This window comes from Alosa sapidissima, chromosome 14 (assembly GCF_018492685.1).
Source record: "Alosa sapidissima isolate fAloSap1 chromosome 14, fAloSap1.pri, whole genome shotgun sequence".
NCBI classification, from domain to species: Eukaryota; Metazoa; Chordata; class Actinopteri; order Clupeiformes; family Clupeidae; genus Alosa; species Alosa sapidissima.
The window spans coordinates 3,677,935-3,705,434 of NC_055970.1; the positions used below are offsets into that span (position 1 = coordinate 3,677,935).

Sequence of the window (27,500 nt, forward strand, 5' to 3'; positions counted from 1 at the left end):
GTACTAGGAGCACTTTAGGAAATTGGGTTTTGGCTGCATGACAGGGCATAGACTCACCGTAGCGCATATATCACCTGTTTGAATGTCACATGTACACTATACACATTTCTTATCAGCATCTAAGATTTAGGGGGGAAACATTGGCACATTTTATAGCCTGACTAGCCAGACCCACATCAAGATGTAGGGTCTGGGAACTTACCATTGGCACTGCCGACTCTATACACGATGCGATTGGCCTGACTGAAGTTTCATTTTTCCAGCTCGCAAGCCAACAGAGAGTTGCTAGACTACCCTGGCTGCAAATTACATTTGCTGCCGCTAGGGTGCGTCTAGATTTCTAGGCTAGATATTTAAGCTTATGGTGCAATAAACAGGAAGTGACACTACACTGCTTGTTCCGCAGCCCCCAGGATTTCATGTAAAGCCACACTTTGTAGTTTTTACTTTAAACTTCAAACTCAGTTGGATGATGGGAGGATGGATGGATACAGAAAATACGGACAATGCCAATGCTTGCACATGTGCCCATGAACTATGTCATTTTGTTACACCACGCTGGAATATGGTTCTTTTTGCCACTTTATGTAACTAAGCTCTAAGTGGGTACCCAGTGAGTTGAAAAATGACAACAAGGGGTATACTGTAATTACCCACTCTTACACCATGTTGCTTTAAAGTTCTGTACCTGTGAGTAATGTTGACAGGTGCTTTAAAGCTTTGTCTACCTGTGTGTAATGTTGACAGGTGCTTTAAAGTTCTGTACCTGTGAGTAATGTTGACAGGTGCTTTAAAGCCTTGTCTACCTGTGTGTAATGTTGACAGGTGCTTTAAAGTTCTGTACCTGTGAGTAATGTTGACAGGTGCTTTAAAGCTTTGTGTACCTGTGTGTAATGTTGACAGGTACTATTCTCTCTGCACTGGCCATCCAGGTAGACGTAGTCCTGGCCTTCAAAGAACCAGGCATTGATGACCTCGGCGAAGGAGGCTTCCTCATGCGCTGCCTGCTGGACGTTCCAGCCTACGTGCTCTCCCAGGCTCTGCTCTGGGAGGGCAGCATCTGAGAAGCAGGACACTGCCCTCTCTTGGGCCAGAAGAGCCAGAGGCTCGCTCCACTCCTGGGTGAAATGAGAGGTGAAAGGTCAAGGTGGGTAAGGTTACTACTGGGTGAAATCTCTCTCTCTATATATATATATACACACATGTACACACAGTCACACCTGATACGCGTGAAAAACAAAAACAAAGCACTATGGGGAATGCCCCTGTGGACACAGGAAACTAAAAGGCCGGTGTCCTGTCTTTGTCACCTGAAATGGCCTTTTTTATTCATGGCTTCTGTTCTGTCTAAGAGGGCTCACACAAAAACCTCCTCACTTCTCAGAGCCAGCCGCTGTAAATCTAGAAGGATCTAGAACCCATCTAAGGTTACACTTCCCAAAGGAAATCTTTGTTCACAAAAAATGTTATGCTTGTATATTCTGCTCCTCTATATACAGATAAAAGGCTTTTTGAAGATACATTTTCTGGGCATTTGAGTTAAAGTCTTAGAGTTTAGGAAGGAAATACTTCAACTCAATTTGATCCAAAATATTCCCTTAACTCCCTTTAAACCAACTGCGTTGCTTTCATGCTAATTAAAGCTGATAAGTGTGCACTGAAAGCGCTAGTCTTGCATTTAGAAGAAGAGTTCTCTAATCAGCCCGGGTGTGTAGGGGGCCAGTGAAGTGGGGCCACAGAGAATCTGGCTGCATAAGAACATCTACTCGTCATGTGGATTTGGTAAAGGGGTCGAGGGACGCACTCACGAGCCAACACATGAATGCATATTGTGTACATGCACATAAACAAAAACTGGAAACATAAACATGCACATGTATGAGCACATGCACACACACTAGCACGCACCCTCTCACACACATTCAGAGAGAGAGAGAGAGAGAAAGAGAGAGAGAGAGAGAGAGAGAGAGAGAGAGAGAGAGAACAGGCGCTCTGACAGGTTCTGGTTTGGATGCAGGCGTGTTTTGCTGATGAGAGTGGTGTGCTGCATTGAGCGGTACTGTATACACGGCACCAGACAGGCATCTCTGCCAAGTCATGACTTCACCTTCTGTTGCCCTTCACAGACTGGACAAATGATCATCCTTCTTTTGGACCTGGCACAGGCCAGACCACCAGCGCCCAAATAAGCGTCTGCATTAGCAGGGTGCCAAAGACACTTGGGAGGCGGCAAGCTGATAGCTGTTGGCTGAGGCTCCTGCAGGTTCAGGTTGGGGCCAGAGGGGTGGAGGAGGAGAGGGAGAGTTCAGAGAGATTCCTGGGGGTTGAGGAGGAGGTGATGCCTGGGCTCGAATCTCACCTCCCATCCCCAACAGCCTCCCTTTGGGCAAAGGGAGAGGGGAAGAGGCCAGACAGAGCCTGGTGCTCTCGTCTGACAGTTTCCTTCTTATTAATGCCTATGAGCAATGGGTGTGTTTGTGGGGACCAAATTAGCCTGTCTCGTTAGCACCTTCTGCTAATGAGAAGTCTGACAGAGGAAGTCGGAGCACTGCAGGAGAGCAGTAACACATTCTATGTGGTGTACAGGTGTGTGTGTGTGTATTACACTCTTAAAACTAATGTGTTAATGATCAAAATAAAAACACAATGTGTTAGAAACAACACAAACTGTGTTATCCCTATCTAGACATACAAAACAACATAAGTTGTGTTATTTTCAACACATTTGTTGTAAGAGTGTACACAGTATAACAAAAGCAATGTGTTAGAAACAACACAAATTGTGTTGTCCCTATCTGGACATTTGATTTAAGAGTGTACAGTATAAGGCACAGTCTCGCCTTCAACAATATCTTATCTTCTGTTTTAAAACTGATAGTTCTGGTCCTTGATTGTGATTGGCTGAATCACGTTTGATGCCATTGTAAAATGCAGCATAAACATACACCTTGACCGCATTTCGTTCTATATTACTGCGCTACCATAACTTGAACAAAAGTTAAAGTAGCTGCGTCTCAACGTTGCTTGGCAACCATTCAGATAGAGGAAATATATTTCCTGGCGGAAGAATGATCATCTAGGAATAACTCATTATATTTCTAGTTGCTGTGCCTTTACTTTATGAAACTTTGCCAGGTATTTAGTAACAGTTTTAGAAAAGCAAGCCACTCAAGTCCGCTAGCGCGTCGTGCCTAACAACACCCCTTAGCTGTTGTAGAATCAGTGTAACCTACGGCCTCTCGGGTTTATTGCTTAAATCTGGTTCCCATTAAGTGCCTGTGTTTACAAGCTTGATTTATCATCTCATGTCAATTGTCACACACTCAAATGCTTGCCATGTCTTCCTGTGCTCTCCCAGTACTGTGTGTGTCACACATGATGATCTATGTGGAAGCAGAACCATGGAGGCATAACTGGGCACATGTTGAAGGTGAGAAGAAAAATGAAATGAGACACGATGGAGGGAATGCCACTGTGGGGATAGATGGTGCATCATGGGATAGATGACCACAAGGTGCGGTGACAGCAGGTGACAGTGGAGTTGATGTAGCCAAATTGACTGTAAGACTGTAATTTACAGTCTTACAGTCAGTCTATTAGTAGCACGTCTCAAAATTTCACTAAAAATGCATATTTTCTGATACCTCATGAAATAAAAACAGACTTCAGGGAGAAGATCTTCAGGGTTTGTGTTGGTCTTTTAAGACGTTGAGGAGAAGATTCTGTGTGAAACATTCAGTGCTGATTTTTTCATACAGAATTTCTCCTAAAATAACCAACCAAAGACCGACACAGCTGAAAATTATTCATCAAATGGATTTTAAGCAGAACAACAAGGAACAACAGAAAACACCTTTTCCAAGTATTGTGTGGTCAATGTCCACTTTGGTTAAAGTTTTGCCTGGTTAGGTGAAAGCACTAATCTTTGCCAGTATTTCACACCAAGCTTAAAACTGAAGGCCAATCTCTCCATCAGCACCAACTACCACTCATAGTGACAGGAATTGGAACACCACGACCTGCCACTTTCACACAAGTGTGAATTGAGTTTGTCTCCTCGTTTGTTTTCGACTCTTCTGCAATGATGACAGAGCGAGTGGGGTCCCTGTAAGCACGCCAGTGTCTGTCACATACGCTAATGTGTTTGACCCCATCCCATCTCCTCGCTGCTGAGTGGCAGCTAAGTGCCTGGTCCCCGGTCATCGCTAGACAGTTCTGGGGTGGCCTGTTGCCATAGAAACAACTGTCACCACTCCAATGTAGAGTGTGAAATCATGCCGCGGGTGGGGGGACAGTGTGTACTGGGAGAATGTTGTTTCCGCAGATGTGGTTTCACGACAGGGGCCCCCCAAGAACAGGTCCCGTTTCATCAGCCTGGGAGATGAGTCTGGGGAGAGAGAGAAGAGGACAGCAGGAGGCGTCTCTGTGTGTGTGTGTGTGTGTGTGTGTGTGTAGGAGGGAGGAGTAGGGGGGAATGTAGAGTGGTCCTAGCCGAAAAAGACATGTTGGCGCAAATCAATGGTCGAGTGAGCCATCCGACTCCTAACCACCCCTACCCCCCCACCACCATCAAGACCTCCATCACCGTGCTGAAGAGCCTGCGCTCTGAGCACTGCACTCTCTCACTGGAGAGCTGAGGACTGCTGCCAAGCGGCCATCACCTAGAGGACTCCTCTCAATGAGGCACTGGGGCCTGTCAGATCCCATTCAGCTCCGCAATCCGTGCCCGGCTTTCACCCTCCGCCACCACCACCGCCACCTCCACCAGACCCCCTCCAGCACCCAAAATGAATTGCACCAGCCAAAACACATCAGTGTCAATTTCCCCTTGAGTGACTTCTGATGGATCCACATGAAGGAGGAGGAGAGACGAGGGGAAAGCATGGGGCTGAAGAGGGGAGATGAAGGGGACGAGTGGGGGCTGACGGGGGCCGATCCCCCCTCTTCTTATGCCTCACTGAGATGCTCTTCTCCTCACATGGAGCTGCGCGGCCCCCTCCACAGCAGACCAGTACAGGCTCTTTGTTTCACTCCTTCAATGCTGAGGATGGACACTGGTGCCATGCACTGTGACGACTGATCAAATACAAACATCACTGTCAGACACCCAAAAACTTTAACAAATAAGCAAAACAAAGAGGGGGGTCTGCGAGTGGCTAATGAATACATATATACATAAACACACACACACACACATTTGTCCAACAAGGGACGGCATGGAACAAAGGACACTCTGTGGTGACATCAAGGACAAATTAGAGCAGGATGAGCAGAGTTTTGTGACTCGTCTGTGTTGTGTCTTGTGATGTTGTTCAAACTCACAACGAGGAGAGAGGCGAGGGGGGAAGTCATGTCACACCCCTAATGAAACATACACAGCAATCCAATTTCAGGTGTCAATGCTCAGCCGAGCTCAAAATAAAGGGCTTGGAGAAAAAGCGGGACAAACTGATTCTGATGTATTGAACAAGACAAAGCAGACACAAAAAAACTGTAACTTTGAAAGAATGTGTGAAAATGCATTTTTTTGTTGACAACTAATTTATTTCGATGTCACTGGAGCAGTGAACGTATAACTAGAGCAGTAGCAAGATGCTGAAAATCTCTCTCCCTTTACAGCACTTCATAAATATATAACCACACACACACACACACACAAACAAGCACACACACATACACACACACACACACAGAGTATGTGCACATAAACATGAACACACAGGCCTACACAAAAACACATTCCTTTTCCATCTTCCATTTCCACACTGAATACCTACATCTGAGGAAGTGCTTGTGCTTTTTATTCAGCGTTTGAAGTTTAAATGAGGGGCACTAATTCAAAGGCCACCTCCTGTCCCCGCCCCTTCGTCCCCGCATCACTCCGCCAGTTAGCGCCGTCTTCCTCTCCAGGAGCCACTGGAAGGGTCAGCGCACCAGAGAGAGAGAGAAGCAAGGAGAGGGCATCATTTGTGAAACTTCATGAAATTAGAGTATCTTATCTCCCGCTGAGCGCCACGCTCAGAGCTCTCCGGAGAGTCTCTAATCTTTTTATAGCCACGGACAATCAGACGGCGCTTATGGATTCTTGTGCAAATATTCCTGAACGATAATCATAAAAGAGGGGGCCCCTGCCTGAAGCCTTTTTAAATGTTATCTGTAAAAAAGCACTTTAATATCCCACTTCAACTCTCCAGGAGAGCCACTGTGGGGCTTTGCAGAAATTACCTGAAATGCAGCGGACTTGAATACAAAGTGATGATGATCCTCCCTCATTCTCTCCCTTTCACTCTCTCTTTCTCTCTCCCTCCCTCTCTATCCCTCTCTCTCCATTATCAGTCATGAGCAGATCTCCTCCAGCAATAAGCATTAGTCCAAAATCAGTTTGGCACACAATTGCATTATGTATTCCATTAAAGACTTGCAAAATGTAATTAGGCCTTCAGACCTGAACTGCTTCAGGTCTCGAGGGGAATAAAGAAAGCACCTGAATGAAAGGCTTGTATCAGCACACTTTTAAAGATGTTGCACCGCCTCGCTTTGCGCTCATTATTATCATGACAAGAAAAGAAAAAAATACTTTGGTGAGATGTGTCTTGTTCCTATGGACAGCGAGCGACACAGCATTTGGATTGCTAAGCAGTCCCTGCTACACACCCTATATAGCACACAGAGTTGACCCCTAACACCGGGCGGTCAACAATGACTCAATCGTGGGTGCCATTTGCTTGCGCAGGATTTCCACTGGAAGCCTCTTTAGTCTACACAAGGCCCCCCAAAGTTCGAGTGACTCCCGGTCCCAGTGTATAAACAGTGGGGATTATCACTCTAGCTTGTCCTTGGCTCACAGCTGTGCTCTAAGTGCCACTGGAGCTTGGGCACACAGAAGAGCACTAGGATAGCCTATAACTCAGGCTGGGATATTGCTATTTCAATACAGGATCCTGGGTTTTAAAATAAAACCTTTGTCGTGTTTGGGATAAGACATTGCCAGTGCCAACTGAATGGCCTCCAACTGTGGCTCACTTGTCACGCATTGTGAGCTCAACAGTTTGCAGCTTCAGCGTTTGAGTATTGGTGACGGTGCCTCGGCAGATGATTCCATTAGCAAGGCCCCACTCTTCCCAGGGTCTCTGGGGGGAAACTGCCCTTCTGTTTTTGGGAGGTAGGCGGAGGAGGTGAGGGGTGAGTGGGGGTGTCCACTGCAGCATGGTGCATTAACCTCAAGGCCCCCTGATGGCACTCTGGCTCTCTCCCAAAGATGCAGATGGAAGGAGAATGACAGAGAGAGAGAGAGAGAGAGAGAGAGAGAGAACGAGTGAGAGAGAGAAAGAGAGAACAAGAATGAGTGAGAGAGAGCCTGGGAAAGAGCACGAAGAAGTATTTCAGTCTCAGCTCTATTTCAGGTGCCATTGCTGTGTTTGTCAGCAGATGCGACCCTGGAACTCACTGAACTGTTACGGCAGCCGGGGTAGCTGCGTAGTCGCTGGTGACAGCGGAATCAGGTGCTGAGCGTCCATGTTATGTCTGACACAGTAAATCTCTCCACTGCCTGTTTATTCCTTTCGCACGCTGAGAGCAGAGCAAACGCAAAAGATGTTATTACAGGAACTGTGTGTGTGCGTGTGTTCTGTGTGTGTGTGTGAAATGGAGGGATCAGGTGGACAGGTGAGAGCTGTTTATTTCCAGGAGATTATGGATAATAAGTCTGTATGCAAATGATCCACCTCTCCTTCTCCTCCAACAGGACTGCTGGGGTGCCACAATGCAACATTTCCCTCATATTGGGCAATAGCAAAATTGAAGTCATGCAAAAATTATTTTTCCAGGTCATGGGCAGTGATAGGCTGGCATGGGGTGAGTCTTACAGGGTAAAGATTCAACTTCTGAGGCAAGGCACATCCATTAAAAGGAGAAGCAGAAATCAATGCAAAACAACCACAGACTGTCAAAGTGCATCAAAGTTTCCCCAACTTCACCCTGCTAGCTGCTGCTGCTGCAGAGTCTTATTCAATGAGCAAACCCTCCAAAGCTCCGGAAACCACTGCTAAACCATAGAAAAGCAACACACTTGCCAGCTAGTTGGACCTCTTTGAATTCTTTCTGAATGGAAAGAAAAGGATTAGCGTTCAATTGTTAAAACTTGAAGCCTACAAGAGCATTTTGCAGGTTTAACTAATGCAGTAGTTGTCAAGCAATTGAAAAGACTGTCAGAAACAATTTATATTCTATGTACAAGAAGATAGGCTACAAACCATTTTCTGCATGTTCGCCGCAATAGGACTGACCCGACTACGCAGTCTATTGTGCTGTGTAACAATCTGAAAATGCTCCTTCACCCCGAGCCCTAGAATAAAAAGAAAGCGCGCAATTACTTTACCGCTAGGACAAGTCTCCATGGAAACGACAAGCATGTGAAGTTGAAACACAGACAAGGGAACTACAAGTTTATGCGATGCATTGCTTGATAACCTACAGTATATATAGACTGGGCTATATACAGACTTTTAAAACTGTATAATATTTTTTTAACATCATTAACTGTGTTATTTCAACTGCGCCCCACATCTCATCACTTTCCTTAACCTCATGGGATTGTCAGAATATTGTACTTTGTCTTCATTTTAGAAGTGCACAGGACCATGTGTATTTTTGAACTTGATAGCCTACAGCTTTTACACGACAAAAATGTAAAATAACCTACGCACAGTGTAGCCTTAAATGGCGCGATGGCTAACTTTTCAATTAGTTTATGGAAAGTTTTAAAAGTTGAACTGATGCTTTCTCTCAATGCAAAATCGACTAAATATTATGTTATAGACAAAGTTTCGATCATTCATCATCGTTGGAGCTATTCGACCGATCACCTCCAACTACATAAAAGACAACTGGCTTACTTGTGGCAGGTGGATTCATGTCGTCTCGTCGTCTCTCGTTGGATATCCGCGCTGCCGACGTGTATGGGGTATGGAGAAGTGCATCAAATAATAGTAGCAAACACGAAAGTACATTCACTGACAGCATTGTCGATAGGGCAGTATGAGCACAAAGCTGTAACTCTGACAATTGTCCCAAATCACTCACTCTCACTCTTCCTCCCTCAACCCAAGTCCGCTTCAACAGTTTTTTTTTCCTCCACAGCGCGCACACGTCTCGGTGGACCAGCCACCAAATGACTATGTGTTAGTCGCTGACAGAGACGGGGGGAAGCATCCCCCATCTGGCCAGTCATTATTTGTAAGAGCATGTTTTGTCTATCTGTCTGGCTGCTTGGTTAGCCTATTAACTACTTTTTCAGCCCTTAGAAAAGTTGAGGCCAGGAAAAAAAGATTCTCAGTGTCACTGAATTTCATATTCATGTAAACGCCTATTAATTAAATAAGAAATAGTATATGGCCTAGCATGTCATGGCCACACACTGTAGAATGACAACTTTCACACCTTTATGTTCTCAAATACTTAAGGACATCTGTCATACATTTTCTGACACTCTAAGATGTGTCCGTTTTGGGTTGGGCTGGTTAGTTTTTGTTTTGCTCGGCTCTCTGGAAGGACAATGCTAACTTTCCATTCTAGCTTTGCGGCTGTGGCTTACTGTAGGCCTAAGACTAGATGATGATGATGTTGGACTGACAATGGAGTCCAAAACCTAAAGATGAAAGGACTATAGAGGGACTTTCATCAACAGCAAGCCACAATAGTTATCTTAGTTCTCAGTCAGAACAGTTTGATTGATGACAGCCAGTGAAATAAAATCCTTGTGCTTCCATGTTTTGAAGGGGCATATGGATGTTATAGGCAAAAAATAAAATACTAGTATGTTTATGCTATTTCATTATCCATTAGTAACTAATGAGTATACATTTAATTTAAATTGACAGTGCTCAGTCATTTCTGGGGGAAAGTATGGCATTCTCAGGCATCTACAATTTCATGTGGAGGCACTGCAGACAAGCTGGTTTCCCATGAATTTTGACATGAGTGTAGATCTCCCTGTGGATTCCAAAGGCCAGGGGGACACCAAGCCTCATAGACGCTGCCGAGCTCTGCTTCTTATTAACACAAACTCTCACTGGACTGAAACCATCCATGTTACACTGAATGTATGTATGTATTATATTCTCAGAGGTATCACACAAAAGATGTTTTAAATCAAGCAAACTTTGGCAAGAGTCCAGGGCAATATACCCATTGGTAATAGACCATAGCACTATGGGTATTGTACTTGAGAAATTGAGCCAATCATCCCAGGAGATGAGGGAGAATCTGGGATTTTATCACCCAAAGCTTTTAATCATCCAAATAAACAATATGCAGCTGTAAAATTAAGGCTATGATTTATACCTACAGGATCATTTAAAAGCAATAAGCATATGTCACTGAATTTTAAGACTTCTGAAAAATATATAAAAGAAAGCTGACAGATTTTGTTGTTGAACATGGAAATAGCATTACTGAGATTGGGGTTGAAACATTACACCAGACATATATTTCATATCTTGCTTGCTTGTGCTTTTTGGTTGTGTTATAAGGCAATAGAATATATTCTACACACAACTGTATCTGAGATGAAAACAGGAGTTAAGGAGTCGGTGCAGCTGTTCCCTGCAGAGGGCAGGCCTTTGCCATGCCTACTCTCCTGTCCTCCAACTCTTTTTCTACATTCCTGCCTTCTCAGTGGACCAAAGTCCAAAGAAGTGGCTTGCTATTTATTCTGTCCATATAGGCTCAGTTGGCAATAGTATAAATGCACCTACCTTGTCTTAACCTATAATGATAAATGAGCTATTCCTCATTTTATCGCTGCCATTTTGGTTTGATTTGCAGCTTCATTTCTCAAAGAGAAGTTGAGTTTTTGTACAATATCATGTTATTTTCTTGCTGAACAATAAAGATCTAGCTCAAATATCTTGCAGCATTTGTGTTGGCCTTATCTTGTCTGGTGGCGTTTCAGTTACAAAACATGTTTTATATTTTAGCCTACTATACCCTCACACTTTATGACCCTACATTACAGGCACATGTTTTATTTAGTTAGAGACTAAAGTTGGTGCTGCTGTTTGTCACACTGTGGCGGTTGTTTCTGTAGTTCGGCTCTCCTGGGCAAGCACAAATCTGTTGACTAGTGGATTTCATTTTTCCTCCGAGCTTACAAAATGCCACAACTGAGCGGCTTTTTATGAGGAGAGAAATGTGGCATGTTCCTTCCAAAAAAAGGAAAAGAAGGAAAACACGCGCGTACGGAGCGAGAGCTATAATGTACCAAACAGATCGGTGCGGTTTCATATTGATGTAGCCTATACTCAGAGGTGCACCGGAGCTGCCTTCTCAACCTGTCCAAATAGTGCCTGGGGCGCAGTTTAACTAAATAAAATACCGAAGCGCTCTTTTCCGTGACAGGATATTACCAGAACCTACTTTGGAACAGACGTGAAGTGACTGGAAAGAAGAGTAAGAGCGGTAATAAGATGACTCGGACACAAGTTGTCATGCTGTTAGTGAGTGTCTGTCAACTGTCTTTCATGCACGGTCAGGTGAGTCGCCGGAGTTCACGTGATATCTTTCAGCATTGTTGCCAAGTAACTGTAGAGGACGCTTTGCACTTTAAATCCTCTTTCTGTACCAGTTTCATTGATGTAATTGCTCATAATTTGATGCTTTTGTTTGAGGTTATTTGACAAAGAACTTAATTCAATAAGCCAATAACATGTAATTACAGGAAAAACCCAACGGATTACCCTTCTAATAATGTTTGTGTGTAAACTGATAAAAACAAATAATATGATATGTGCTTTAGTATTTTTGTGGAATCTGAACCATCATTAACTGCCTAGAAAAACATGGACTGTGATTCTGTGGAATAGCAGGCTTGAGGTGCTAGATCCCTCACTGAGGTGTTCTGACTGTAGTGACAAAGTTGTGTGTTTTATTCAGTCTTACATTCTCGAGAGCCAGTATTGAATGCTGCCAACATGCTTCAGCACAGCACTGCAGGCCAACCATGCAATGTGAAATACATGAATGGCATTAGTGAATGTTGCACTGATACCTAGAAGTGAATATCCACCTGCGCTGTAACTAAAAGCAGCTGATACACAAAACTGAATGTTTCATATGTGTTGAATGATGAAGATGGAACAACTGTTGGAAGGCCAGGTGAAAACTCAGAAATGGCATTTTGGCTGGTTATAGAAATCCCTGGGCAGCCATGTTTGTTTTGCTACCCTCCCATGGCTTGGGAAGCACAGCTGCCCATGATGTGACATAACAGAGCAGGCCTCAGAGCTTCTGTGAGAGACCTCATTTCCTCTTGGGCTCCAGCAAGAAGCCTGTTCCGGCACAGAGAGCTGTTGTGGTATGAACTAGTTTTGCCTGTGAGCAGCAAAGACAACATCAGCAGTGATCCAAGGAGCCCATAGTTAGCGAACACGCCTTATGTAAAACTCTCTTAAGTGAGCCATGGATTGCTTGGGGTCTTACAACATTGGTCCTGTCTTACGTAAGTGAAATCTTGCTGTGAAAGTGCGGACTTGTTTGCCATCCGACTGCAATCTCAAATACGTCCCCCCACATGAAAGCAAACTTTGCGATGTGTTTTTCGCCGTGGCACTCAAAATAGGAACTTTGTCTGTGTGCACTACCGCCGATTTCTACAGTGCGCCTCCCTGTTTCACCTGGTGTCCCTCCTACGGTCTGCTTCAGTCTAAATTAGCCAGGTGTTTTCTCAAGAAGAGCCAATATTTGCTCTCCTTGCATAACACCCACCAGATGCAAACACTAATTGGCTCCCGAAAAAAAACATAAGAGAAAGAGCAAGTAAGAAAAAAGAGCCGAAAACCTATGGAAAAACATGATGACCCCCCCTCCACCTGTAGCCAATGAGGGACAGGCCTGGACCTAGCAGCTACATGTACTAACATACTAACTGATTGCATGGTCATATCTTAGCTAGTCTGACTTGTGTGTGTGACTTGACCGTATGTTTGGAACATCAACTCATTCACTACATAGTGCTCTATATGAATGATCACTATATGAATGATCACTAGTGCACGTTTACTATAACTCTCTTATGTTAAGACTCATGAATCAGAGTATGTTTGTATGTGTTTATGTATCTATTCCTTTTTTTTTTTTTTTGTTGTTGTATGTCTTGCTGTTGGGCCTAGAGCCTGTAATAAAGTTTATATATGAGGTGAATGCACTAAATAGTGGACTATGTAGTGAATGAGCAGATGTTCTGAACAGGGTCAGTGCTTTAGCTCACTCAAGTAGAGAGAGAAACCTTTGTGTCTCCAGTAGGAGAGCTCTTAGGTCTGAGGATGAGTTTTGTAAGTCCGAGGATGCTTTTGATTTGAGTAATGTTTGGCCCACAGCACAACGAGGGCCTGTAGAGGATGAGATATGATCAAAAGTAACGTTGGTTTCTTACATAACATTATGTAACATTAAACCATGTCAAATGGCCTCCAGCATGCTCATGCCAGAAAGCTGTACTTTCCGAAACTTGAAATAAAAGAAGTGGACAAAGAAACAAAGAAGTTCATGTGACGTGAGACAGAGGTGGACAGCCGGGTACGGGTAACTGCCCTCTAGGTATTCGTGTATTGGATTGGCTTCAGGGTCAAAAAAATATGTCCAGTCTCCGGTAGAGAATCCAATAGTGCTAGGTTATGGTGTAATAGTGATTTTGGTCGCTATGACTATTATGGGCAGGATTTAGTTATCCATACAGCACTACTGTGCTTTGTGTCTCTTCCGTGAAATTCTCCATGATAAGGTAGATGACAATGTGTGATTACAGGTAGTATAACTAATCCATTTAGCGTGTTAATATTCCAGCATGTCTCCATCTCTCTGCGTAGGGTTCAGTTTAATTCAGCTCCATTCAACCATTGTGCACTATAAAATAGGATACGCCATATAGAACATATGGGACACTTGGCCAGTAAACCAGCCGTAATAAATCAAACCTGTTATAAATCTCACCACCTTCATCTGTGAAATTCTGTGAAAATGCTGATTGCATGTCCTGTTCATAACCCAGATATATGGCAATGTAAACGGCAAGGTAATGGATTTGAATATGGATATAAATATGAATGGAATAGATATGAAATGTAATCAGTCTTACACAGCCTCTTAGTCTGAATGCAGAGAACTGTCTTCCTACTGAGACATTCATTAACATATTATTACTAAGGTACATCAGTGATAATGGCTGCCATAAACCTTTAGAAACAAATTGTCCATAGTCCACTTTTTTCACACTTTTGTATAAAATCATAAAAAGTCCTTCTGACTTTGAAATTACACATACTATCATCCCCATCCATCAGCAATCAATGGGAACAGCCTGACCTGATGTTAGTGACCTGAGCAATGTAAACACCTTGGCTCGCATGAACTGCCCACCTCTGCTCTGCTCGCTCAGAGGCCATGGGAGAGTTTCTCCTGTGCGGAGAGAGCATGTGTGAACCCCGGTGCACAGGCAGGTCATTCTGCTGCCAAGCACAACCAAAGCTTTCACAGCCATTACCCCCCACCTACCCTTACTGGACCTACAGTACAGCAGCACCTCTGGCGAGCCAGCCAGGAGAAACGTCATGCCGCCGCACAGTGTGACGTGACGCAGACACATCACACCTCTCTTTGAACTGAGCAGCGCTTTACATACCAGCCACTCACACCCACAACCACCACCACCTTCAGCCCCCAACATAAACCACCAAGCCCTACCACCAGCAAAGACAAGACGCCACTATGAGGCCTCTGGAGAGAAAGATCAGTTCAGGAGAAGGTCGGAAGACCAGGAGAGGACAGGGCTCAATGGGGTCATTCAGCACCTCCGGGGAGGAAAGAAAAATAATGACTATGACATGGACTTACTGTACGGGCTGGTACGCATATCAAATATCTGCTTTCACTGAGGACCACTTGCAGCTAACACTTTCAAGATTTTTGATATGACAATGCTTTAAAACTGTTTGCAAACCTTCTGGCATATTATCTGACTACAGAGGAGAGGACAGTGTGGCAAATTGCATTATTGTCTGGCCAAATCAAAAGAATACATTAGAGAATAACCAGCAATATTTCCACACGAAACCAGCTCTACTTGGTTATTCAACCAATAATTTTTCTTTTTTCATTGCAAAAATGCTTCGAGCTTATTTAGCTGGCAATGGCTACAAGAATAAGTGTTTACAAAGGCGTTTAATTGGGTGCAGTGACCTGGCTGTGTCTTCCTGCAGGAGTGCCCGAGCAGACAGGAACTACAGAGCTCCCTGCGCCAGGTTCACAAGCTGCTCTCTGCCCACGAGACCTCCTACATGCAGAGCCTGCGCGCGCTCAGGAAGAAGCTCAACCTGGTGCAGACCAGCATGGCTCGCCAACCAGCCAAACCCACCAACGGTCTGGAGGAGTTTTACCAGTTCATTCAGTTTCTTCAAAAGTAGCACAGTTCAGACAGATATTCATATATAAATAATGATAGTAGATATTCAAACAGAATATTAAAACAACACCAAAGAGTTTTTTGCACCTTAGAATGATGGTTCCAGTGGTTCATCAACTCATAACAGGGTGAACGGCACTTCTGCATTCGCTTCACAGCCCTCTATTGGCTATAACCGCACTATGTAAGTTTGCCAGATCGGGTAGCGGATCTGTAGTTCGATGGAATGAAACATAAGGAACTACAAATTTGACATGGTTCTGATGTCGCAATACATCATACATAAAAATCATGCAACATACTCTACCTTGTCTGTGGACATTGTTATTTGCAAAGCCGGTGGTGAATAAACAAATAGCGTGCGAGAGGAAAAGTGCTTTGGTGTTGCTTTAATAAAACATGTACCGGTATATGTATACTGTACCTGCTGTATACATACATATACTGTAGGGAATCATGGTCCTCATTTTAGTATTTGAACACTTTATAAATATGATATATAGACATACATTACATTATATACTAGACATGTCCTAAACTCATACACCTTTTTTTAACTGGTGGAAATGGTAACTAATCTTCACGTATCTGCGGTACGTTCTACAATCCACAGTTACCTGTCCAAAGTTAGAAGCACCAGCCAACGGCAAGAAGATGGGCAAAATGATGCTTCCGGGTCATGAGGTTCACTTCCTGTGTGACCCAGGCTATGAGCTGGTAGGCTCTGAGACACGTCAGTGTAAAGAAACCCTGACCTGGTCCGGACAACAGCCTGTCTGCAAGGGTGAGAAAGGGCAACATTTCTATTATTTCTTCTTCAACCCTTCCCTGACATTCAGTATAAATAACTTCAGTTCTGCTTTATAAATAGATTTAACTTCACAAATTTACCACTCAGTCTACTTTTAAATGGCTGCTAGATTTCTTCTGTTATAAAATGAGGCAGCATTCAGTGCGAAAAGCAGACCACAAAAACCCAGTTCCATCATAGCATGGCCAGCCTTCCGGAGGCCATGCTAAATTGGTGTGGGTTTTGGAGGCCCACCCCTCGGCAGCGCCACCGCTCTCCGCTCCTCCACTCCTCCTCTCCACTCCTCCTCTCCATCTCCTCTGGCCTTTGGATTCATCACTCATCTTATTATCAACTCCACCATCTGCCTCCCATTCCTGTCAGCATCTGTTTTGTTTTTCTCTTTCGCTCCATCTCTCTTTCTCTCGGTGTCTCTGTCTCTGTGTATTTGAGCTGTAGCATAGCTGACACCATTGCCACTCATTCTGTTCCTCCTCCTGAAGATGTCTACAGTTTCGTCTGCATCCCATCCTGATAGAGTTTCTCCCCCCCCCCCCTTTTTTTTTTCTGAATGGGTAAGGCTATCCAAAGGGGAACGTCTTGGTTTTGGATGCATTCACAATTTCCCTGGCTATTGCCCTCCCACCAGCACACACAGCCAGCAATTTGATTTGGCCTCACAGAGACTCCATCAACAGCTAAGCAATCCCCTGCCAACAAATCCCTATAGGCCTAATAGACACACCAAATCAGGCCTTCTTTAATCTGTGGATCACTGGTATAGAGTTACATGCTCATTCTTTGCATTGCATTCTGTGAGCACTCACCCGACACAGCAGATCCAGTTGTTTGGCGTCCACCACGGATCCCTTTCTGCCTGAACTGTGTTCCCTTTCTTCTTTCAGACATAAACGAATGTGCCTCCTCCTCTTCTTTCAGACATAAACGAATGTGCCTCCTCCTCCTCTTCTTTCAGACATAAACGAATGTGCCTCCTCTTCTTCTTTCAGATATAAACGAGTGCGCCTCCTCTCCGTGCATGAATGGGGGGACCTGTGAGAATGAGGTGAATGGATTTGTCTGTTTATGTGCAAAAGGATGGGGTGGTGCCACTTGCCAGTCACCTGTGCCAACGTGTAAGTCCATCGCACCTCAAGCCACAATGCATGCCTATGGCAAAGGCAGTAGATGGTGCCCAACTGTAAATACCAGTAACATACTGCAGTTTGTAGATACAGTTGTAGAACAACACAGAGCTGCTAGAATTACTTTTGTATCTTAATCAGGATTTATTCTGGGCTAAGGTCACAGTCTTACTCTGCAATTTACAGCCACACACACTCTCTCTCACACACACACACACACACACACACACACAGCACTGTTGGAGCCCAATCATCCAGTCATCCATGTTCTGGACCACTGAGCAAGTTTTCACACTCACAGGGGTCCCAAAGAGAGCTGGTTAAATAAATGCAGACTCCTTTTTGTTTTGGCACTAGCTGCGGTAGGTGAAATGAACACACAAACACACACAAACACACACACACACACACACACACACACACACGCGCATAAGCGCACACACACACATACTGTAGCCTAATGGGGGTTTAAATGCAGCTCAACCATGACATGTTTGTTTCCAGGCAGTGGCTTGAACACTGTAGTGACTGTCCTTGCTTTCATTACTCTGTCTGACAGGCCCAAGTTCCTCATAAAACTGCCATAAGGCTGCTGCTGTGTGCTGAGCAGCATCAGCGTACAGTACAGTACGGCTTCTGAAATGTCAGATTGGCATGATATGGGAACACATCAAGCCAGATTATGCAGCCCAGTGGTTGATGTTTTGTATATATAGTATATCAGGCAGTGAGTTGGCCATGCCCTTTTGGATTAATGGTCTGCATAATCTCCATTTGTATTTACACCAAAGATTTAATGTACAGTAAGGGGAGCTGTAGTGTAGCGGTAACTTTGACGTCCAATACCATGATCCAGCCTGATATCATTTCCTGTCACTCCCCTTCTCTCTCCCTCGCATTTCCTGTCTGATCTTAACTGTCCTGTCAATAAAGCCTAAAGAAAAATGTAATGTGTAAAAAATGCAAAATGTAACTGGCTGACCACTTCCTAGGCGGCGACGCTGCCACTGCTTCACCACGCCCCCCAATTTCAGATGCATGATATGAAAGCTCCACAAAGCAGCAGTATGGAAGCCAAGAGGACAGTAAATAGAGTTCTTAACTCAAACAATCTCCCCCTCTCGTCTGCAGTCTTCATCACCATAACCAACACGTCTGCAGCCACAGCAGCTGGGGCAGCGGGCACCGCGGGCACAGCGGGCACAGCGGGCGCCTCGGTGTCTCCGCCGGCAACCTCCAGCCCGTTTGTGCGCCCGTCCCATTGCACCCAGACACAGGGGACCACCCACTGCACCTGCGAGGCCGGCTACACCATCTCAGGACGCGACACCAGCATCTGCACGGGTGAGACTGAATAGGACATACCCAGAGACCAAATACATCTGTCCTACCAGTCCATACTAAATGTGCTATTCTAGAGCATCTTAATACATTACTTAAGAACATTAAAGGTATATTGAGGTTCCATTGCAGCTTATTTGCATTAAAATTCAATCATTTTTTAACCTAGGCCCTATTGTCCTCAAATTTCCTCAAGTTGTTTGCTAGGAACAGAAACATCCAAAATGGTTTTCCTCCTGTAAACTTCAGATGGTAGGAACAGTTTCTTTACAGTTATTGAGGTAAACAGACAGAGGAAGTTGGTCAAAATGTAGCATACTACTGCAAGAAATAGGAAATGGGTTTATATATGGGTTCATGCTGTCCTTTTAAAAGAGTAATGAAATTGGCATTTTTATGGACAAATCACTATTTAGGTCAACTTTACGGTTGAATATAAGGAATTGCCCAAGGGATATCACCGGGCGCCCTCCCTATTCTTATTGAGTAACCCCTAGGAAACACGAAACACCAAAGAAAAAACTTTAACCGACAAAACCAAGTTCACCCATACTACTAACCACTCGGTCAGTTTTGAAAACCAACGTTAAGGGTTGATTTAAGGACATGTTTGTGCATGCCCATAGCCAGCCACTCTGAAACAGTCAAAGCCTATTCAAAACTAGAAAGTCGAGACAGGACCCATCATCAAAATTTCGGTGTCCACCACTCTAGTTCATCCAAAACAAACCAGAAAAGGGACTCAAAGTGCTAAATACCGGAAACAGGAGCAGTTAATATGGTATTAATACGGTTTTACTTTTTTAACTGGCATAAAACACTGTCCTGCGGCTAATACACAGGAAATGACTGTACCCAACGTCGCTAAGAGGACCTTTATATACATATTTCAAATACATCTAATTAAAATACTGCCCAACTCAGTACTGGACTCGGTACACTGACTTCATATAATGTTTTAATAATAATAATATTTTTTTGTTTTCTGTTCTTACTGCATGAGAGCAGTGGATTAAATGAAGGGAATGAGTCTGTTTATCAACTATATAAAGTGAACCCCGATCAGTTCAATGATGCCACTTTTTGAGCAATACCATGAATTGCAAGCAGTATGGCATGATGAGTAATGTGAAGAAGGGCAGTTTAATTGACAGTTTGATAGCGTTGTTCAAGGGATCAACAGCAGTAGCTGTCTGTCCAGACTTATCACTTCCCTGGAAAATGGTCACCTTTTGATCCACAGTACGCCATGTTCTGCTTCAGCTCCAAATCCTCTCAGCATACCAAAACAAAACAAACTAAAAATCAATTTCCTTGGCACTTTTATTGAAAATTACTTTGAAGTGAAGATATGCAGAGTTGCAGGAGGAGATGACCCAGCTGTGATTGTTTGTGTTTACCTGTCTGTCCAGATATTGACGAGTGTGAGCTCTTCCACATGGGCCAGGGGGGTCGTCTCTGCCTCCACACCTGTGTGAACACCCCCGGAGGGTACCGTTGTGCCTGCCCAGCCGGCTATAACCTGACCCGCGACGGACGCAACTGCAAAGGTCAAACAAGGGTCACGTCAGTGGGAAGCATGAGCAAACCAACATTCTTGATTTTTCTTGAAATGTCTTGAATTTCCCCTGGGGATCAATAAAGTATCTAAGTATCTAAGTATCTATCTATCTATCTATCTATCTATCTAATTCAGACAAGGCCATAGACCTTAGCTGTCAGTGTGTGACGAATTCTCAGCGTAGCAAAAACTGTAGACAACTCAAATATCAAGCTTGTCAAAAGTTAAGTTTTGAGTGACATTTACTGTTGGAGGCAAACAGTAAGATGTTTTCTTTTCTATGTGTAGAAAACGTAACGCTAAATGGTTTGAGGCAAACAGTTGATATACTGTATGTGTGGAAAAGTAACACTACTGTAAATAGTTAAGGTATGTGCAAAATGAACTGTATGTAAGGGTAACTAATAATCTCTTATAATCTACTAATAATCTCATGTCTCTTTCTCCTGTGGTCAGACATTGATGAGTGTACCAACAAGCAGCATAACTGCACCCGGGACCAGCTGTGCATCAACACTTATGGAGGGTTCCAGTGTGTCAAAGTAGACTGCCCACGCATCCGCAATGCCACCTACGTGAAAACCTCGTCTCTGTGAGTGGGCAATATCCTCAGCCCTTCCTCTCGGCCATAAGGTCTATTCTAGCGTTACTTTTATCGCCACTCTGGGGTGCTTGCACAGTTAGGCCAATGATTCTTTTATTGCATATTAGTGCTCCACAAGATCTTGCCAAAATAGCTCTCCATGATTGCTTTTCTAACAACAAAAACAAGTATACCAATAAAGCCAAATGTGGAGAGATTTAGTACAGTCTTTTACCGGCATACGGGGAACTTAGCCCCATAAGTGCAAGTAAAACCTTTTAGGAATGCAACCTTCTTAGAAATGCAAAGACTGTATTTATTCGATATTTATAAGCTTAACACCTTGTCTTCATAACAATCATTTCTCTTTCACGTCTGCTGCTTAGTTGAGTGTTTTTGTGTGACCTTGGGGTTTGTGAATGGGTACTATTTAAATCTAATTAAAAGATATGTCAATGTTATAACTATATATATATATCCTTATTATTATTATTATTATTACTAAATGTAATTTAATTTAGGCGCTGTGAGAGGAACCCGTGCCCAGTGGACAACAGGGCGTGCGCCCAGGCCCCCAACTCCGTGTCCTACCACTACCTGGCGGTGGTGTCCAACCTGTCGGCACCACGGGTCATGTTCCGCGTGTCGGCCATGCGCATGACCGGCGACACTCTTCGCTTCTCACTGCTGGGAGGAGGCCGGGCGCGGCGCCACTTCACCGTGCAGCGCTCGGACCGGCAGACGGGCCAGCTGATGCTGCTCAGCCCTGTGCAGGGCCCCATCACACTGGAGGCGGAGGTGGAGATGAGCGAGCTGGAGAGGCGCGTGCTGCTCGGACGCTACATCACCAGGGTCACTGTCTTCGTCTCGCCCTACGAGTTCTAGCGAGTTCTAGACGGGCGCCTGCCACCTGGCTCCCTGACGGGCAACTCGGAGGGGTGAAGCTGTTTGCTGGGGAGTTTCAGGGAAGCTCAGTCTGAATAAAAAGGTTTAAAACGTTTTTAAAACGTATCTAAAAAAAGTTCTACATTTAGGAGACATTAAGACTCCACATACAAGGATTTGTATAGTTACATTAAAATGAACCTATAAGGTGTAAAGCATGATGAATATGCACAAACCATGTGAATTCTATAACATTACAACAAGACAAAATAATACATGTTGGCTTTAAGTTGCTTTGTATTGCTCTCAGAGGAAACAATGTACACTTTGCACTGGTATATAAGGTTGGTACGTACAGTAAAAGCATCTTTAAAAAGAGCTTGGCTGTATGCACAGTACACACAGTTACAGTTTATATCAACTGATTACTCAATAGGAATGTCCCTTTAACTGCCATAAAGATTTATAGCTACAGTATATGTGAAGTCTAAATATACTGACAACCTTGTTTTATATCTACTGTCTATTGAAGTCTGCTGTGTGGACATGATCAGGTAAGCTCTCTCTCTGCTCCTGCTTTCACAGTGTATGGAGAGGGGGGTTGAGGTGGTAATAGCTGTTTAAAAGCCTACTCCACTTGAGTGGGATTGTTCTGCTGTTTCAAAGGTATAACTACATAAAACAGCCCAAGGATATTGTACTTATCTCTCTCACCATGGTCAGGTGCAAGGCCTCCCGTGCCAATATGATGATGTCTATTTTTAGTAAGATTTATGGGTTGCCTGTAAACACAAGCACTTCAAATCAATAAAACTGCTTTTCTATAAACATCTTATTGTGAGTGTTTCATTAAGAAGTTGAATGTATGGCAGAGGTCACCTTTTCAACTCATTTGTTATAAATTTTATTTTTAATAGATTACTCCTTTATTACTTCACATAAACACACACAAAGCGGCCAAATCTTCTAGCGGACTGAAACCTTGAAAATTGAGATGTTTGGGAACATTTTTATGTGAAGCAGAGAAGCAGAAAAGCAGAGAAGTGAAGGAAGGATCTGGGCAAGACATTAGCGTGGCGATAGAAAGCTGCGCTTTTGAGCAGCGGGGAGGCGCGCTCGAGAGGCCTGACCTCTGCTGAAAGAAGCCTCTGTCCTCCGGCAGGTCAGCTATGCAGGTATATTTACATAATATGGAACAGGCCACAAACAGACAGTCTCTCTCTTCTCTAATCCAATGGGATGTGATAAATTTGAGTGGAATTCATATATTTATCCAGCAGCTCTCTGATCACTCGGAGGAAGGGAATGTTCAGAACTAAATGCAGAGGAGGAACAAACGTCTCGGACCGCTCCCGTGGCAGAGACAGGGGTTCTGTGGGAGGCTATTTAAATAGTTCACCCACATGTAAGACTAATTTACAAGCTCAAATGGCCGCACAGATCTGAAGAGAAGAAAAACTCACTGACCAAGCCAGAGGGGAGAGAACAAATAAGCTCCCAAATTCATGCTCTTTTAGATTAGCTCAGTGCCAGATGGATCTGCACACACACACACACACACACACACACACACACACACACACACACACACACACACACAGATTCTGGAATAGCGCATTACTGAATAAATGACCCACACACAGCTTCTGTAATCAGCAGGAGCCACTGCATGCTCAAACTGCCCTGTCTGTCTGTGAGTGCATCAGTATGTCTGAAAACATCAGTGAGCTGCTGTGCTGTAGATCTTCTAGTGTGCGTGTGTGTAGTTTGTGTAAATGGTTAACCGGTCAACCACACTGGGGTGACACAGAAGGTGGCAGTGTGCTCCACTGAAGACAGACAAACGCTAACGCGATGCCCTCCGTCATCTCAGCACAGGGAGAGGACAGACATGAGCCATCCTCTCCCTGACACACAGCTCCTGAGGGAGAGACATGAACAGGAGGGGGGGACAGCCATGGAGAGACCCGGAGCTCTCTCAAGAGAGAAAGTAAGAGAGAAACAGAGCAGGAGATCAGAATGGCAGTGGCCTTAATAGCTTGAGCGGAATGTTGTGGCTTTCAAAGACGTGAACAATTTCATTTTTAGTCAGACTGGTGAATGAAAGACTGTGCTTTTTTCGTAATAGACTGCCCTCGGAGAGATTTTATTTGATGTCCTCTTAAATACACTTCCCAGTCATGGTGTCTGTGAAGCCCAGAAAGAGATCATAGGCAGCATAGTCAGAGTAAACACCAGGCGGTCTCGGCGCCTCTCGTCCCCAGATGATCCACAGAAAACCGTGATCGTGAGTCATCCCTAAAAACAACCACCACCCTCATGGCCATGCCAAGCTGATGAGACTGACCAACCAACAGTGTTGCTGACAGCAAAAGCGCACACACAGGAACTGAGTACAGAGACAAATACTGAATATATACACACACACACACACACACACGAGCCCTTCACCCTACCAGCATACCCCTGCTGCCACTCACCCAGAGATCAGAGCAGGGCATAAGAAAGGCATCTCCGGAGGCCTATCCCAGCAACCTGCTGAATCTGATAGTAACCCAACACCCATCACTCTCCACCACATCAAGGGCGAGCCGAGGCGAGCTTCACTGCACCCCAGCCCAGGCCCACCCACCCGCCTGCCTTGAAGCCTGGCGAGCAGTCAAACACCCACACCCCACCCCACCCCTCTCCTCCCGCACCCCCATTCCAGCCCCACGTCCATGGAGAGCTGATCCCCTCGACCCCGTGCTCGCTCCCTGCAGCCTTGGATCAGGTTTAAAGAGAAGATGAACCTGCCTGTCGGCCTGCACCGGCATCGGTGTTTGTCCGTCCCACTCCTCTGATGCGGTCATCCCCTCCAGCCAAAGTTAAGAAGGGTACTGCTGGGGTGGGCTATGTTTTGAAATTGATCTAAAGAGGTAACGTCCCTGGCTACACGATGACTCACCCCCCCTCTCTCAGGGCCAACGTTTCGTTGAAGTGAACTTTCTCCAAGTTTCTGGAGTTGCATCAAGCTAGAATCTGTAGTGTATAGTTAACAGGGAACGAAGGACTCAAGGACTCAGGCGTATTTTGTTTTCTTCAGTATCACAGCTCTCCTTTATAACCCTCCACCTTCATCTCTCACTTTTGCTTTTCAATACCTTTCCTCTCCTTTCACTCTCACTCTCCTCCATCACTCAAGCAGGGGTGGATGAAGTTGCAGCTGCGGACACAGGGGGTCCGAGAGGCGAGGCCGTCATTGGAGTGCCCTTCGGCCTGCGCTTGGTGTCGTGTGCGACGGGCAGCAGCTTGGCACCGGCTCAACACGGACTGAAGGCACGGCACGGCGTGGAGAGCAGGGGTCGCTCAGACTGCACCACGCCACAAAGGCAGGCTTGTGAGGCGTAGGGCGGATGCCACAAAGCTCTGATTGTACCCACCTGGGCCTTGGTGTGGCCAGGTACACCCTCCAGTTTCAACAAACAGGATCTGCGCAGTAGGAATCTGAACCAGAGAAAAGACGTTGGCTAAGTTAGTTCAGCCCTAGTGACCTACAGAAGGAAGGAACTGAAACTTGTCTTTACCTAAAGGCTGACTAATTTTAGCCATAGTGAGTTTAGGATTTGTAGTAAAATATAATTTATTAAAACAATTTAAAAATGCAATCATGTTATTAGAGAAAAGACAGAAAACAGCAAAAGGATGACACAAATAAGCACATCAACTCAATCACGTCTCATCTTACAATAGCTGGTCATGCTGCTAGGTGCACAGCGGCCGCACTGCCTGCAGTAGAGGAACAGCATCTTCTGGTGGCCAAACAGAGAACTACAGTCATTCAAAGAGGCTGGGATTCAGCATCTGGATTGCAGTACCACTGAAAAATCTAATAATTAAAACAAAATCACATATAAAAAAAAAGCTACATACGTCGATATTTTAACAAACTATAACATCAGTATTATATCACACCATAACAAAACTTCAGTATCATTTCGATTTTTATTTGTAGTAAAACACATACAGCCAAAAAACAGTACAACATCGTATAAATACAAAGGTGCACAGCAGGAGGACAACTTAATGATGAAACTTTTTTTTTTCCATTACTGACTTGCTGCCACAAGCCAAAAGAGAACAATCTTCACAAACAAAAAATACATGCACAACCATACATACATACATACATAAAAACACACACATACAAACATTACACACTCGACATACTACAATATAAAAAACACAACAACCTTAGTGGACAAGAATTTATGAAATGTAATATTTCTCCCAACATGGTTAACAACAGAAACATGAGCAGAGGGCCAGGAGAATGGCTTTTCTCTCCCGCTTCTGAGATTCATTCATGAGAGGTCTACCTCTACTGAAAGCAACCATATGAGAAACCAACAAATGTTAACAAAAGTACCACTTCCACACCTGGCTGAAGTCCCCTGTCCAAATACCAAGGCACAAATCAATGTAAAGTGCTATCCAGCTACTTTCCCCAAGTGCTATCTATTGTAATGGAGACATGAATGGAGATGGATTAGGATCTGATTAGGAGCCCAAGACTGACGTTTCCATGCTACCTTGTAAGCACTGTAAGTTGTCAAGCATGAGATCCCCTTATGAGAAATTACATGCAAGAGATTAGGAGTGTTGCTTATTCATTTTTGAATATATGAAAAGATGACTGCACGTGATGTAGTGACTTATTCCACATGGTGCTAAAGGTAGTTTTTGGTGCCATAAATCCAAAACATTTTTCAGATAAAAAAAAAATTATGAAATTCTAGGGCACAGTGAAAAGAAACAATTTTTCTGATGTTCTGTGCAGTGAATGCATCTTGTTTCTTTACTGTGTTATTTATTTATTTACATTTTATGGGTCAGAAAAATGTTAACCGCTTTTGACAACAAAACTATTAAACAGGCTTTGTAGAGCGCACTTAAATCTCGAGAGACATTCTGTTTTTTATCACACATCTAAATTAGCCAATATAATAGCTACCGATATAAAAGACCAGTAGCGATAATTTTTATTTAACAACAAAAAATACAAATTGCACCAGCTGAACGTTTCAATGCCATCATAAAAGAAGCCGCTTTGTGATTATTTCCCTCAACTGAACACACACACACACACACAACAGATTAAAGAAGATGAAAGTTGTCTAAGACCGTATCAACATCAGCGCTGAGAATAGATCTTGTCATATGTTGTTGTATTGTATTGTATTATATGTTGTTGTATGAATTATGCTTTGTTAAGTAGCTTTTTTTGTGCAGGGGAGGTATTGCCTAAATAAATGACATCAAAAGAGACATTGCACATTCTTTAATAATGATACAGGTTTTGTATTAAGTTAGGGTCTTAGCATTGGCCCATAGTCATTAATTCTTAAATTAGTTTAATTTTAGTAATAGAGTAGTTGTAGAGTTCCTAATGATACTTTCTAAAGATAAGGTAGATCAACTTAACCAAAAACCTGTACAAAATGTTGTGTTACAAGTATAGTGATGATTATGTACAAAAATGAAAAAAAAAAAAAAAAATACAGACAGAAAAGACTTTAGTGCCTTTGGTTTATAATATACACAAGAACACACAGAGAGCCTGAAACAGCATCGCAACTGGGTGATGAGGCAACCGCACATGCATCATCCGTCCTGTGTATCTAAATATGTCTCCGTGTCCTGGGCTATACTGCATGAGCAGGTGCATCACTGCAGTCAGCGCACTTAAAGATCATGTTCTA

General features: G+C 44.0%; 3 protein-coding genes and 1 long non-coding RNA gene across 5 annotated transcripts in view; 1 reads left to right on the forward strand and 3 right to left on the reverse strand.

Moving 5' to 3' along the window:
* The window catches only part of LOC121681825 (C-type lectin domain family 18 member C-like), a 25,981-nt gene extending 16,769 nt beyond the window's left edge, over positions 1 to 9,212 (reverse strand). For both annotated transcript variants that reach the window (XM_042061769.1, XM_042061770.1), the window contains exons 1-3: positions 8,895 to 9,212; positions 8,253 to 8,344; positions 885 to 1,118 (exon numbers count right to left, since the gene is read on the reverse strand). In XM_042061769.1, the coding sequence (XP_041917703.1) occupies positions 885 to 1,118; positions 8,253 to 8,344; positions 8,895 to 9,021 (453 nt within the window). In that variant the 5' untranslated portion in view covers positions 9,022 to 9,212. The remainder of the gene's footprint in view (positions 1 to 884; positions 1,119 to 8,252; positions 8,345 to 8,894) is intronic.
* Positions 9,213 to 10,650: 1,438 nt separating this feature from the next.
* On the forward strand, positions 10,651 to 21,811 carry LOC121681823 (fibulin-7). The gene is made up of 8 exons (XM_042061768.1): positions 10,651 to 11,531; positions 15,252 to 15,411; positions 16,068 to 16,238; positions 17,255 to 17,380; positions 18,521 to 18,733; positions 20,143 to 20,280; positions 20,748 to 20,883; positions 21,396 to 21,811. Exons 1-8 carry the CDS (start codon positions 11,466 to 11,468, stop codon positions 21,757 to 21,759), a joined length of 1,374 nt encoding a protein of 457 aa, XP_041917702.1. The 5' UTR covers positions 10,651 to 11,465; the 3' UTR covers positions 21,760 to 21,811.
* Positions 16,099 to 20,274, reverse strand: LOC121681828. Its single transcript, XR_006022307.1, has 3 exons — positions 20,131 to 20,274; positions 17,072 to 17,297; positions 16,099 to 16,230 (listed from the first exon to the last, which is right to left on the reverse strand). It is a non-coding gene; the product is annotated as an uncharacterized LOC121681828 (long non-coding RNA).
* Positions 21,812 to 25,724: 3,913 nt separating the features above from the next.
* pdpr (pyruvate dehydrogenase phosphatase regulatory subunit) overlaps positions 25,725 to 27,500 on the reverse strand; it is a 19,194-nt gene continuing 17,418 nt past the window's right edge. The window contains exon 18 of the mRNA XM_042061764.1: positions 25,725 to 27,500. This exon is cut by the window's right edge and continues 2,978 nt beyond it. The gene's annotated coding sequence lies outside the window, so the exon portion shown is untranslated.

Excerpts from the sequence above, each read along its gene's own strand:
- LOC121681823 (XM_042061768.1), top strand. The coding sequence starts at position 11,466 with ATGACTCGGACACAAGTTGTCATGCTGTTAGTGAGTGTCTGTCAACTG. Across the intron at positions 15,412-16,067 it reads ACCAGCCAAACCCACCAACG|TTACCTGTCCAAAGTTAGAA; the intron begins GTCTGGAGGAGT and ends TACAATCCACAG. Across the intron at positions 20,884-21,395 it reads TACGTGAAAACCTCGTCTCT|GCGCTGTGAGAGGAACCCGT; the intron begins GTGAGTGGGCAA and ends AATTTAATTTAG.